General features: G+C 46.0%; 2 protein-coding genes across 2 annotated transcripts in view; both read left to right on the top strand.

Annotated features, from left to right (window-relative positions):
• LOC139273730 (oocyte zinc finger protein XlCOF20-like) overlaps window positions 1–14,114 on the top strand; it is a 32,219-nt gene that overhangs the window by 16,731 nt on the left and 1,374 nt on the right. The window contains exon 4 of the mRNA XM_070890793.1: window positions 4,334–4,889. Coding sequence (XP_070746894.1) covers window positions 4,553–4,889 — 337 coding nt within the window. The 5' untranslated portion in view covers window positions 4,334–4,552. The remainder of the gene's footprint in view (window positions 1–4,333; window positions 4,890–14,114) is intronic.
• LOC139273737 (gastrula zinc finger protein XlCGF71.1-like) overlaps window positions 1–14,114 on the top strand; it is a 45,507-nt gene that overhangs the window by 16,648 nt on the left and 14,745 nt on the right. The window lies entirely within an intron of this gene.

The raw sequence follows: 14,114 nt of genomic DNA on the forward strand, positions 1-14,114 counted from the left end.
TCAGATGAGGCAACTAGGATCTTACAAAGGAAGTTTTCAAAGAATGAAATGGCAGATGAAACTCTATAGAAAACTCAGGAAAAAATAGAAATGTGTGTGAAAGAACTCGACAAGTGGGAAGAGTGTTAGTTGAGTCACCACTCATCAATCCTAAAAGGTGTGGCTCATCAATAAACAAAGGAAGTAGCATATTGGATCATATTGTCAAATCAGTTCAGTTCCAATACCCAGAGGTAATGCCGAAGCTGCCTGGTCACATTGCACTTGGTATGCTGCATGTAGTCCTGGTCACCGGGATATTCTGGGAGCCATCCAGGTCTTACCGGCAATCCAGACGAAAGCAACAAGCTCCGATCCATGGTGTTAGAGGGAAGAGTTATGATGTACACAAGAGTGTAATCAGTCAAATACTGACATCGAGCCAAAGAAGGAGACATTAGGACAGGTGACCAAAAGCTTGGCCAAAGATCTAAGGGCCTCGGCAATTGAAGATACAGCCGGAAATGGTGGAGCGAGGGAAGTGGGAGTTGCACAAGAGGCCGGAGTTAGAGGAGCGCAGGGTCCCAGAGGGTTGCAAGGCTGGAGGATGAGAATTTTAAAGGCTGAAGCCACCAAAATAGAAAGCAGTCTCCCCAGAGAATGTGACTCAGTATTAATAGGAAGGATGTTACTTTAACTACTAAAGGTGCAGAAAGGTGTGACATTGTCCATGTGTCAGTCTGTGGCTCAGTTGGTAACACCTTCGCCTGAGTCAGAAGGGTTGTTGGTTTAAGTCCCACTCCAGAGATGTCAGCACAAAAATCTAGGCTGAGGGAGCGCTGCACTGTCGGAGGTGCTGATAAGACGTTAAACTGAAGTCCCATGTGCTTGCTCAGGTGGAGGTAAAAGATCTACTTCGAAGAAGAGCAGGGGAGTTATCAGAACATAAGAAATAGGAGCAGGAGTAGGCCGTACGGCCCCTCAGGCCTGCCCCACCATTCAACAAGATCATGGCTGATCCGATCATGGACTCAGCTCCACTTCCCTGCCCGCTCTCCATAACCCCTTATTCCCTTAACGTTTAAGAAATTGTCTATTTCTGTCTTAAATTTATTCACTGTCCCAGCTTCCACAGCTCTCTGAGGCAGCGAATTCCACAAATCCACAACCCTCTGAGAGAAGAAATTTCTCCTCATCTCAGTTTTAAATGGGCGGCCCCTTATTCTAAGATCATGTCCTCTAGTTCTAGTCTCCCCTATCAGTGGAAACATCCTCTCTGCATCCATCCTGTCAAGCCCCCTCATAATCTTATACGTTTCAATAAGATCACCTCTCATTCTTCTCAATTCCAGTGAGGTAGAGACTCAACCTACTCAACCTTTCTTCATAAATCAACCCCCACATCTCCGGAATCAACCTAGTGAACCTTCTCTGAACTGCCTCCAAAGCAAGTATATCCCTGTGTCCTGGCCAAAACTTTGATTAGCCTGCTCCTATTTGTTATGTTTTTATGTTCTTATTCATCCATTAATCAACATCACTAAATAAACATTATCTGGCCATCATCACATTGCTGTTAATGGGATCTTGTTGTGCATAAAATGACTGCCGCATTTCTTACATTACAACTGTGACTACACTTCAAAAAGTACTTCCTTGGCTGTAAAGCATTTGGGACGTCCAGATGGCCATGAAAGGTGCTCTATAAATACAAGTCTTTCCTTCTCTAAATATCACAAACAGATGCATAGTGAGGGAAACCAATCTCTGTACCTTAAATTAACAGCAACATGGGACGAGGGAAATGAATGATCTTTAAACGCCTGGTCCACTTGGCATTGAGTGTCTGAAACTCAGAATAGGAACTCCAGGGAAACACAATGCAGAAAATGGCGGATGCTCTTACCCAGAGTGCTCCGTACATTGGAATACGCCCTATCTCCATCAGTAGGGGGGCAGCACGCAGGCTCTCGGGAAGGGCTGGTCCCCGGGGACCGCCTTCCTGCAGCAAGCATGCCTGGTGCGGCTCCGGGAGACTGAGCAGAGCGAACGCGGCCTCAGCAACACCAAGTGCGGGTCTCAGACCCCGAGTCAGAGCCGGCGGACGTGTGGCCAGGGCCCCGATACCAGGAAACCCTGGGACAGCGAGAGCCTCCCCCACACAAGGACAACAACAACTTGCATTTATACAGCAGGCCCAGCAATTCCGGGCCGCCACTATCGGGGTGGGCGCTGGATGTGGAAGTTGGTCCCGGGCCTCCTGTGTGGGTCTGTTTGAGCTGGAGTGGGGATGGAGGAGAAGCTGCTGGGTTTAACCCCCAGTATTTCTGGGCCCAGTGGGACCAACAATTCCCCATGTGGGACTGTCGGGGTGTTGGGTTCTGGGGGAGATTAGATTGTTAAACAGACACTGTCCACACAATATAAAAGAGTATTGTTTTAGGAACAAGTATTTCTGTCGAGACCTTTAGTCCATTTTACATATATACAGATTTTTTTAATTCATTCGATGTGGGCATTGCTAGCAAGGCCAGCATATATTGCCAATTCCCAGTTTCCCGTTGAGAAGGTGATGGTGAGCCACCACCTCGAACAGCTGCAGTCCATGTGCTGAACGTGCTCCCACAATGAATTTTTCGAGGAGGGTAGGTGAGGGCAGTGCGTATAATATAGTGTATGTGCATTTTAGCAAAGCTTTTGATAAGGTCCCACATGGCAGACTGGTCACGAAAGTAATAGCCCATGAGATCCAGGCAGACTGGTCACGAAAGTAATTGCCCATGGAATCCAGGGCGAAATGGCAAGTTACGTGCAAAATTGGCTCAGAGGCAAGAAGCAAAGGATTATGGTTGATGGGTGTTTTTTTGACTGGACGGCTGTATCCAGTGGCGTTCCGCAGGGCTCAGTGCTGGATCCCTTGCTTTTTATGGTATATATCAATGACTTGCACTTGAATGTTGGAGGTATGATTAAGAAGTTTGCAGATGATACAAAAATAGGCTGTGTGGTTGATAATGAAGAAGAAAGCTGCGGATTGCAGGAAGATATCAATGTACTGGTCAGGTGGGCGGAACAGGAACCAATGGAATTCAATCCAGATACGTGTGAGGTAACGCATTTGGGGAGGTCTAACAAGGCAAGGGGATACACATTAAATGGCACGACACTGAAAAGTGTAAAGGAACAAAGGGACCTTGGAGTGCATGTCCACAGATTCCTGAAGGGAGCAGGCCAGGTAGATAAGGTGGTTAAAAAGGCATATGGAATACTTACCTTTATTAATCGAAGCATGGAATACAAGAGCAAGGAGGTTATGCTTGAACTGTAAAAAACACTGGCTAGGCTGCAGCTGGAGTACTATGTGCAGTTCTGGTCACCACATTACAGGAAAGATGTAATTGCACTGGAAAGGTGCAGAGGAGATTTACAAGAATGTTGCGTAGACTGGAGAATTTTGGTTATGAGGAAAGATTGGAGATGCTGGGTCTGTTTTCTTTGGAACAAAGGAGGCTGAGGGGAGACCTGATTGAGGTGTATAAAATTATGAGGGGCCTGGATAGAGTCAATAGGAAGGACCTGTTTCCCTTGGCAGAGGGGTCAACAACCAGGGGGCACAGATTTAAAGTAATTGGGGGGAGGTATAGAGGAGATACGAGAGCAAATTTCTTTACTGGGGTCTGGAACTCGCTGCCTGAAAGGGTGGTAGAGGTAGAAACCTCACCACATTTAAAAAATAATTGGATGTGCACTTAAAGTGCCGTAACCTACAGGGCTATGGACCAAGAGCTGGAAAGTGGGATTAGGCTGGATAGCTCTTGTTTGGCCGGCATGGACACGATGGGCTGAAATGGCCTCCTTCCGTGCTGTAAATTTCTGTGATTCTATGAATGTCAGGAAAGGAGTTCCAGGACTTTCACCCAGTGACGATGAAGGAAAAACGATATATATCCATGTCAGGGTGGTGTGAGACAGAGAGGGGAACTTGGTGGTGATGGTTTTTCCATGCACCTGCTGTCCTGGTCCATCCATCTGGAGGTCGCAGGTTTTGGAGGTTCTGTCAAAGTTCTGGTAAAGTTGCAGATGTATAAAATCCCTCCATTTTGCCCCGCCCACCTCGCTCTCCCCTCCCATAGAGACCAGAGTCTTGTGTAGACCCAGACCGGGTGGTAGGTTCCCTTCCCTGAAGGACATTAGTGACCAGTAGGGTATTAATGACAATACAGCAGCTTTCATGGTCACTTTTTATTGATGCCAGCCGCACAAATAACCAGATTAGTTCAGCTCAATTTCACAACCTGCCTTTGTGTTTTTCTCTCTCACCCTCCCCTTTTCCTGTTTGTAATTCATTTTACAGTGTGTTAAAATGGGAGGATTTGTAGACTGGAAGCTCAAACCAAACATCACATCAAGATCTAATGGAGTCATTTGATTAATCAGGACCAGAATATCATCGGCATTTGAATATAGAAGCAGAAAGCACCGTTCACAGTGGGGGGAAAACTACGCGTGTTCTGTGTGTGGACAAGGCTTCAGCCGATCTTTCAATCTCGAAATACACAAGCGCAGTCACACCATGGAGAGGCCGTTCACCTGCTCCGTGTGTGGGAAGGGATTCACTCAGTCATCCCAACTGCTGATACACCAGCGAGTTCACACTGGGGAGAGGCCATTCATCTGCTCCACGTGTGGGAAGGGGTTCACTCGGTCATCCGACCTGCTGAAACATCAGCGAGTTCACACTGGGGAGAGACCATTCACCTGCTCTGAGTGTGGGAAGGGATTCACTCAGTCATCCACCCTGCTGACACACCAGCGAGTTCACACTGGGGAGAGGCCGTTTACCTGCTCTGAGTGTGGGAAGGGATTCACTCGGTCATCCAACCTGCTGACACATCATCAAGTCCACACCGGTGAGAAGCCGTTCACCTGCCCTGAGTGTGGAAAGGGATTCACTCAGTCTTCCACCCTGCTGAGACACCAGCGAGTTCACATTGGGGAGAGACCATTCACCTGCTCCGAGTGTGGGAAGGGATTCTCTAACTCATTCAACCTGCTAGCACACCAGCGAGTTCACACTGGGGAGAGGCCGTTCACCTGCTCTGAGTGTGGGATGGGATTTACTCGGTCATCACATCTGCTAAGACACCAGCGAGTTCACACTGGCGAGAGGCCGTTCACCTGCTCTATGTGTGGGAAGGTATTCACTCAGTCATTCACCTTGCTGAGACACCAGCGAGTTCACAAGTGATGCAAGATTTGGATTCTGCTTATTGCTGCTGTTAATCACATCCCGGACTGAATCGTGTTCATTCTGTCAGTTGGAGTTTTTTTCTGCTGATGTTAATAACCCCTATAACTGGGCTGGAGTTTAATATTTTGATATTTCAAATAACACAGTGTGGATATTTGATGTCTCCAAGATAAGAGGAGACTAATTGATGTCCTGTTACCGACTGCTCCATTTTTGGGCCTTTTCTCCTTTCTAACTCGAGATTATTTCAGTTCTCAGACCTTCAGTTACTCTCAGGGAAAAGTCCCACTTCCCCATACCTTCCAGAGTGCCTCTCCTAGCCTTGGTATCCAGCGAAGGTATCGGTAACACGCCCGGGATCACTGAACACAAAACCCAGTCTGTTAATCACTTTCAGCGACTGGGCTTAGCGTGTGTCCCACAGCATCTCTCACCTTCGATGTGTGAATAGAGCATCACGCCTGCAAACCTGGTTTCAATTTAAATTTGAATCAATTCAGGAAGTGTCTCCGTTTCTGTCTCTGTTTATATTACACTAGACCATGACTCTGTTTATATTACACTAGACCCTGTCTCATAGAAACACAGAAAATAGGTGCAGGAGTAGGCCATTCGGACCTTCGAGCCTGCACCACCATTCAATATGATCATGGCTGATCATGCAACTTCAGTACCCCATTCCTGCTTTCTCTCCATACCCCTTGATCCCTTTAGCCGTAAGAGCCACATCTAACTCTCTTTTGAATATATCTAATGAACTGGCCTCAACAACTTTCTGTGGTAAAGAATTCCACAGGTTCACAATTCTCTGAGTGAAGAAGTTTCTCCTCATCTCGGTCCTAAATGGCTTACTCCTTATCCTTAGACAGTGACCCCTGGTTCTGGACTTCCCCAACATCGGACACATTCTTCCTGCATCTAACCTGTCCAATCCCGTTAGAATTTTATATGTTTCTATGAGATCCCCTCTCATTCTTCTAAATTCCAGTGAATATAAGCCTAGTCGATCCAGTCTTTCTTCATATGTCAGTCCTGCCATCCCGGGAATCAGTTTGGTGAACCTTCGCTGCACTCTCTCAATAGCAAGAATGTCCTTCCTCAGATTAGGAGACCAAAACTGTGCACAATATTCCAGGTGAGGCCTCACCAAGGCCCTGAACAACTGTAGTAAGACCTCCCTGCTCCTATACTCAATTCCCCTAGCTATGAAGGCCAACATGCCATTTGCCGCCTTCACCACCTGCTGTACGTGTATGCCAACTTTCAATGACTGATGTACCATGACACCCAGGTCTCGTTGCACCTCCCCTTTTCGTAATCTGTCACCATTCAGATAATAGTCTGTCTTCATGTTTTTGCCACCAAAGTGGATAATCTCACATTTATCTACACTATACTACATCTGCCATGCATTTGCCCACTCACCTAATCTGTCCAAGTCACTCTGTAGCCTCTTAGCATCCTCCTCACAGCTCACACTGCCAGCCAGCTTAGTGTCATCTGCAAACTTGGAGATATTACATTCAATTCCTTCGTCTAAATCATTAATATATATTGTAAATAGCTGGGGTCCCAGCACTGAACCTTGTGGCACCGCACTAGTCACTACCTGCCATTCTGAAAAGGACCCGTTTATTCCTACTCTTTGGTTCCTGTCTGCCAACCAGTTCTCTACCCACGTCAATATATTACCCCCAATACCATGTGCTTTCATTTTTGCACACCAATCTCTTGTGTGGGGCCTTGTCAAAAGCCTTTTGAAATTTTAAATACACCACATCCACTGATTCTCCCTTGTCCACTCTACTAGTTACATCCTCAAAAAATTCTAGAAGATTTGTCAAGCATGATTTCCCTTTCATAAATGCATGCTGACTTGGACCGATCCTGTCACTGCTTTCCAAATGCGCTGCTTTTACATCTTTAATAATTGATTCCAACATTTTCCCCACTACCAATGTCAGGCTAACCGGTCTATAATTCCCTGTTTTCTCTCTCCCTCCTTTTAAAAAAAAAGTGGTGTTACATTAGCTACCCCCCCAATCCATTGGAACTGATCCAGAGTCTATAGAATGTTGGAAAATGACCACCGATGCATCCATTATTTCTAGGGCTACTTCCTTAAGTACTCTGGGATGCAGACTATCTGGCCCTGGGGATTTATCGGCCTTTAATCCCATCAATTTCCCTAACACAATTTCCTGACTAATAAGGATTTCCTTCAGTTCCTCCTTCTTGCTAGACCCTCGGTCCCCTAGTATTTCCGGAATGTTGGTTTGTGTCTTCCTTAATGAAGACACAACCAAAGTATTTGTTCAACTGGTCTGCCAATTCTTTGTTCCCCATTATAAATTCACCTTATTCTGACTGTAAGGGACCTACATTTGTCTTCACTTATCTTTTTCTCTTCACATATCTATCGATGCTTTTGCAATCAGTTTTTATGTTCCCTGCAAGCTTACTCTCATGCTCTATTTTACCCCTCCTAATTAAATCCTTTGTCCTCCTCTGCTGAATTCTAAATTTCTCCCAGTCCTCAGGTTTGCTGCTTTTTCTGGCCAATTTATATGCCTCTTCCTTGGATTTAACACTATCCCTAATTTCCCTTGTTAGCGACAATTGGGCCACCTTCCCCGTTTTATTTTCACGCCAGACGGGATGTACAATTATTGAAGTTCATCCATGTGATCTTTAAATGTCTGCCATTGCCTACTACACCGTCAACCCTTTAAGTATCATTTGCCAGTCTACCCTAACCAATTCATGTCTCATACCATCAAAGTTACCTTTCTTTAAGTTCAGGACTCTAGTCTCTGAATTAACTGTGTCACTCTCCATCTTAATGAAGAATTCTACCATATTATGGTCATTCTTCCCTAAAGGGCCTCGCAAACAAGATTGCTAATTAATCCTCTCTTATTACACAACACCCAGTCTTGGATGGCCAGCTCTCTAGTTGGTTCCTCGACATATTGGTCTCGAAAACCATCCCTTATACACTCCAGGAAATAATCCTCCACCGTATTGCTACCAATTTGGTCAGCCCAATCTATATGTAGATTAAAATCACCCGTGATAACTGCTGTACCTTTGTTGCACGCGTCCCTAATTTCCTGTTTGATGCTGTCCCCAACCTCATGACTACTATTTGGTGGTCTGCACACAACTCCCACTCGCGTTTTCAGCCCTTTGGTGTTCCGCAGCTCTACCCATACAGATTCCACATCATCCAAGCTAATGTCCATCCTTACTATTGCATTAATCTCCTCTTTAACCAGCAACGCTACCCCACCTCCTTTTCCTTTCTGTCTATCCTTCCTGAATATTGAATACCCCTGGATTTTGAGTTCCCAGCCTTAGTCACCTTGGAGCCATGTCTCCATACTCCCAATTACATCATATCCATTAACAGCTGTCTGTGCAGTTAATTCATCCACCTTATTACGAATGCTAAATGCGTTGAGACACAGAGCTTTCAGACTTGTTTTTTTTGTTTATATTACACTAGACCCTGTCTCTGTTTATATTACACTAGACCCTGTCTTTGTTTATATTACACTAGACCCTGTCTCTGTTTATATTACACTAGACCCTGTCTCTGTTTATATTACACTAGACCCTGTCTCGGTTTATATTACACTAGACCCTGTCTCTGTTTATATTACACTAGACCCTGTCTCGGTTTATATTACACTAGACCCTGTCTCTGTTTATATTACACTAGACCCTGTCCCTGTTTATATTACACTAGACTCTGTCTCTGTTTATATTACACGAGACCCTGTCTCTGTTTATATTACACTAGACCTTGTCTCTCCATGCAGTCCTGATGGAGTGCTGCACTGTCAGAGCTACTCTTTCCATTGAGAAGATAAGCCAAGGCCCCGCCTGGCCCCTCAGGTGAACATAAACATGCCATGGCATGATTTTGAAGAAGAGCAGGGGGATTGGTCCCCAGTGTTTGGGCCAATAATTATCCCTCAACCAATAACACTAACACAAGAAATAGGAGCAGGAGTAGGCCATTTGACCCCTCGAACCTGCTCCGCTGTTTAATAAGATGATGGGTGATCTAATCATGGACTCAGTTCCACTTCCCTGTCCGCTCCCCGTAACCCTTTATTCCCTTATCACTCAAAAATCTGTCTATCCCCGCCTTAAATATATTCAAAGACCCAACCTCCACAGCTCTCTCAGGCAGAGAATTCCACAGATTTACAACCCTCTGAGAAAAAATTCCTCCTCATCTCGGTTTTAAATGGGCAGCCTCTTATTCTGAGACTATGAGCCCTAGTTCTAGATTCCCCCTATGAGTGGAAATATCCTCATTGCATCCACCTTGTCAAGCCCCCTCATTATTTTATATTTTCGATAAGATCACCTCTCATTCTTCTGAACTCCAATGAGTATAGACCCAACCTACTCAAACTATCTTAATAAGTCAACCCCCTCATTTCAGGAATCAACCTAGTGAACCTTTTTTGAACAGCCTCCAATTCAAGTATATCCTTTCTTAAATACAGAGACCAAAACCGCACACAGTACTCCAGGTGTGGCCTCACCAATATCCCGTGCAGTTGTAGCAGGACTTCTCTGCTTTTATACTCTATCCCCCTTGCAATAAAGGCCTTGCTGTATACAACCAGCGCCTCACTGCTAACCTGATGATCCTTGATGACCCTGAGATCCTGAATGCCCACAGCGCTTGGTCTGCCATCCAGGCCACCATAACCAGTGCCTGAGAAGAGACGCTCGGTCACTCAACCAGGAAACACCAGGATTGGTTTGATGAGAATGACCAGGAGATCCAAGAGGTAATAAATCGCAAGTGCAGGTCATTTCTGAACCTAAAACAACAACCCAACTCGGAAGCAGCAAAGCAGCATTGCAGACGGCTTAAGGCCGATGTCCAACAAAAAACCCGCGAGCTCAAGAACAGATGGTAGGTGGAGAAAGCACAGGAGATTCAGCAGCTGGCCAACAGCCATGATGTGCAAGAATTCTTCACCGCAGTCGAGGCTACCTACTGCCCATGCATCCAAGGCCCCACCCCACTGCTGGCCAGGAATGGGGAGATACTCATCAAGGACACCGAGGCAGTCAGGATCCACTTCGAAGATCTCCTTAACCGACACTGTCTTTGACTCGAGTGTCCCCGCAGCATGCTACCCCCCACCATCTCAGCAAAACCCCAGCCCTGCACGTGGTAGAAAAGGCCATGCACCAGCTCAAGGACAACAAGGCAACGGGAGCGGATGGAATCCCCACTGCGGCACTAAAGTATGGCGGAGAGGCACTATTGGCATGAATGCATGACTTCATCTCTCTCATCTGGAAGGAGGAGAGCATGCCGGGAGATCTCAGAGATGCAGTAATCGTGACCATCTTTAAAAAAAGGGGACAAGTCTGACTGCGGCAACTACTGAGGAATCTCCCTTTTATCAGCCACTGGGAAAGTTATCGCTAGAGTCCTCCTCAACCGTCTTCTTCCTGTGGCTGAGGAGCTCCTCCTGGAGTCACAATGTGGATTTCATCCATTACGGGATACAATGGACATGATCTTTACGGCGCGACAGCTGCAAGAAAAATGCAGGAAACAGCACCAATCCTTGTACATGTCCCTCTTTGACCTTACAAAAGCCTTTGACACTGTCAACTGCGAGGGACTATAGAGTGTCCTCCTCCGTTTCGGCTGTCCCCAAAAGTTTGTCACCATCCTCCACCTGCTCCACGACAACATGCAAGCTGTGATCCTGACCAATGAATCCAATACAGACCCAATCCACGTCCAGACCGGGGTCAAACAGGGCTGCGACATCGATCTTTCTCGCTGTCATGCTCCACCTCACACTCAACAAGCTCCCCGCTGGAGTGGAACTAAACTCCAGAACCAGTGGGAACCTATTCAACCGTCAGCGTCTCCAGACCAGATCCCAGACCATCCCAACCTCTATCGTCGAACTACAGTATGCGAACGATGCTTGCATCTGCGCACATTCAGAAACTGAACTCCAAGTCATAGTCAACATCTTCACTGAGGCGTACGACAGCATGGGCCTTACACTAAACATCTGTAAGACAAAGGTCCTCCACCAACCTGACCCCACCACACAGCACTGCCCCCCAGCCATCAAGATCCACGGCGTGGATAACGTGGGCCACTTTCCATACCTCGGGAGCCTATTATCAGCAAGGGCAGACATCAACGACGAGGTTCAACACTGCCTCCAGTGCGCCAGTGCAGCCTTCGGCTGCCTGAGAGAGTGTTCGAAGATCAGGCCCTCAAATCTGCCACCAAGCTCATGGTCTACAGGACTGTAGTGATATACGCCCTCCTGTATGGCTCAGCGACGTGGACCATGTACAGTAGACACCTCAAATCGCTGGAGAAATACCACCAAGTATGTCTCCGCAAGATCCTGCAAATCCCCTGTGAGGACAGATGCACCAATGTCAGCGTCCTCGATCAGGCCAACATTCCCAGCATCGAAGCACTAACCACACTCGACCAGCTCCGTTGGGCGGGCCACGTTGTTCGCATGCCTGACACAAGACTCCCAAAGCAAGCGCTCTACTTGGAAATCATACACGGCAAGCGAGCCCCAGGTGGGCAGAGGAAATGTTTCAAGGGCACCCTCAAAGCCTCCTTGATAAAATGCAACATCCCCACTGACACCTGGGAATCGCTGGCCAAAGACCACCCTAATTGGAGGAAGTGCATCCGGGAGGGCGCTGAGTACCTCGAGTCTCATCACCGAGAGCATGCAGAAAGCAAGCACAGGCAGCGGAAAGAGTGTGCGGCAAACCAGTCCCACACACCCTTTCCTTCAACGACTGTCTGTCCCACCTGTGACAGAGACTGTAATTCCCATATTGGACTGTTCAGTCACCTAAGAACTCGCTTTTAGGGTGGAAGCAAGTCTTCCTCGATTTTGAGGGACTGCCTATGAGAGTGATTATGACCCTGTGCAGTTATAGCAGTACTTCTCTGCTTTTATACTCTATCCATCTTGCAATAAAGGCAAAGATTCCATTTGCCTTCCTGATTACTTGCTGTACCTGCATACTAACTTTTTGTGTTTCATGCACAAGGACCCCCTCTGTACTGAAGCACCTTGCAATTTTTCTCCAATTAAATTATAATTTGCTTTTCTATTTTTTTCTGACAAAGTGGATAACCTCACATTTTCCTACATTATACTCCATCTGCCAATTTTTTGCTCACTCACTTAACCTGTCTATATCCCTTTGCTGATTTTTTGTGTCCTCACAATTTGCTTTCCCACCCATCTTTGTGTCATCAGCAAACTTGGTAACATTACATTCGGTCCCTTCATCCAAGTCATTAATATAGATTGTAAATAGTTGAGGTCCCAGCACCGATCCCTGTGTCCACTAGTCACTGTTTGCCAACCGGAAAATGACCCATTTATCCTGATTCTCTGTTTTCTGTTAGTTAGCCCATCCTCTATCCATGCTAATATATTACCCCCAACCTGGTGAACTTTTATTTTGTGCAGTAACCTTTTATGTGGCACCTTATCAATGCCTTCTGGAAATCCAAATATACCACATCCACTGGCTCTCCCTTATCTACCCTGCTCGTTCCATCCTTGAAGAACTCCAGCAAATTTGTCAAACATGATTTCCCTTTTGTAAAACCATGCTGACTCTGCTTGATTGAATTATGCTTTTCCAAATGTCCTGCTACTGCTTCCTTAATAGCGGACTCCCAACATTTTCCCAACGACAGATTTTAGGCTAACCGGTCTATAGTTTCCTGCTTTCTGTCTGCCTCTTTTTTTAAACAGGGGCGTTACATTTGTGGTTTTCCAATCTGCTGGGACCTCCCCAGAATCCAGGGAATTTTGGTAAATTACAACCAATGCATCCACTATCTCTGCAGCCACTTCTTTAAGGACCCTAGGATGCAAGCCATCAGGTCCAGGGGATTTGTCCGCTTTTAATCCCATTATTTTACCGAGTACTACTTCTTCAGTGATAGTGATTGTATTAAGTTCCTCCCTCCCTATAACCCCTTGATTATCCGCTATTGGGATGCTTCTAGTGTCTTGTACGTGAAGACCGATACAAAAGATTTGTTCAAAATGTCTGCCATTTCCTTGTTCCCCATTATTAATTCCCCAGTCTCATCCTCTAGGGGACCAACATTTACTGCTCATTCATCACATTGCTGATTGTTGGATATTGTGCCCAATATGGCTGCCGCATTTCCTACATTACAACAGTGACTACATTTCAAAGAACTTCATTGGCTGTGCAGCACTTTGTGACCTCTCAGGTGGTGAAAGGCGCTATAGAAATGCAAGACTTTCCTTCCTTCTTATTGATGGATGAGATTTGTTTGGAATGATGTTCGAATGATGCATTTCCATGCCTAAGAAGGAGAAATATGACGCACATGGAGAGAAACAGACACACAACAATGTGCTCCACACACAATGAATGGCTTTGAAATGTTACTAATCAACAAAAGGGGCAGTCAGGTTTTTGACAGGGCAGTGAAATAAATGAGTTTGCGATGGTTGAGAGAATGGTGTTAACCAGGATGTGTGAATAAGTCCCTTCCCTTCCTCTAATGGTACCACAGAATCTTAGTAGTTCACTGCACAGAAAGAGGCCAATAGGCCCATCATCCGTGCTGGATCTGTGCTGGAAGAAACTAAAGCTAATTGCACTGGTCCGCTCTCTCCGCATAGCTCTGTATCATCCTTGCCTTGTTCCAATGGTCCCTTAAAAGATGTAATGGTCTATGTCACAAAACTGCAACCTAACTCACTTCACCTCTCTTCTCTTTCTGTCTCAGACAGTACCTAACTCACTTAAATCCTTCTATTTTCTGATCTCCCTCTTTGGGAGAAAT

The sequence above is a fragment of the Pristiophorus japonicus genome, chromosome 9 (genome assembly GCF_044704955.1).
Source record: "Pristiophorus japonicus isolate sPriJap1 chromosome 9, sPriJap1.hap1, whole genome shotgun sequence".
Lineage (NCBI taxonomy): Eukaryota > Metazoa > Chordata > Chondrichthyes > Pristiophoridae > Pristiophorus > Pristiophorus japonicus.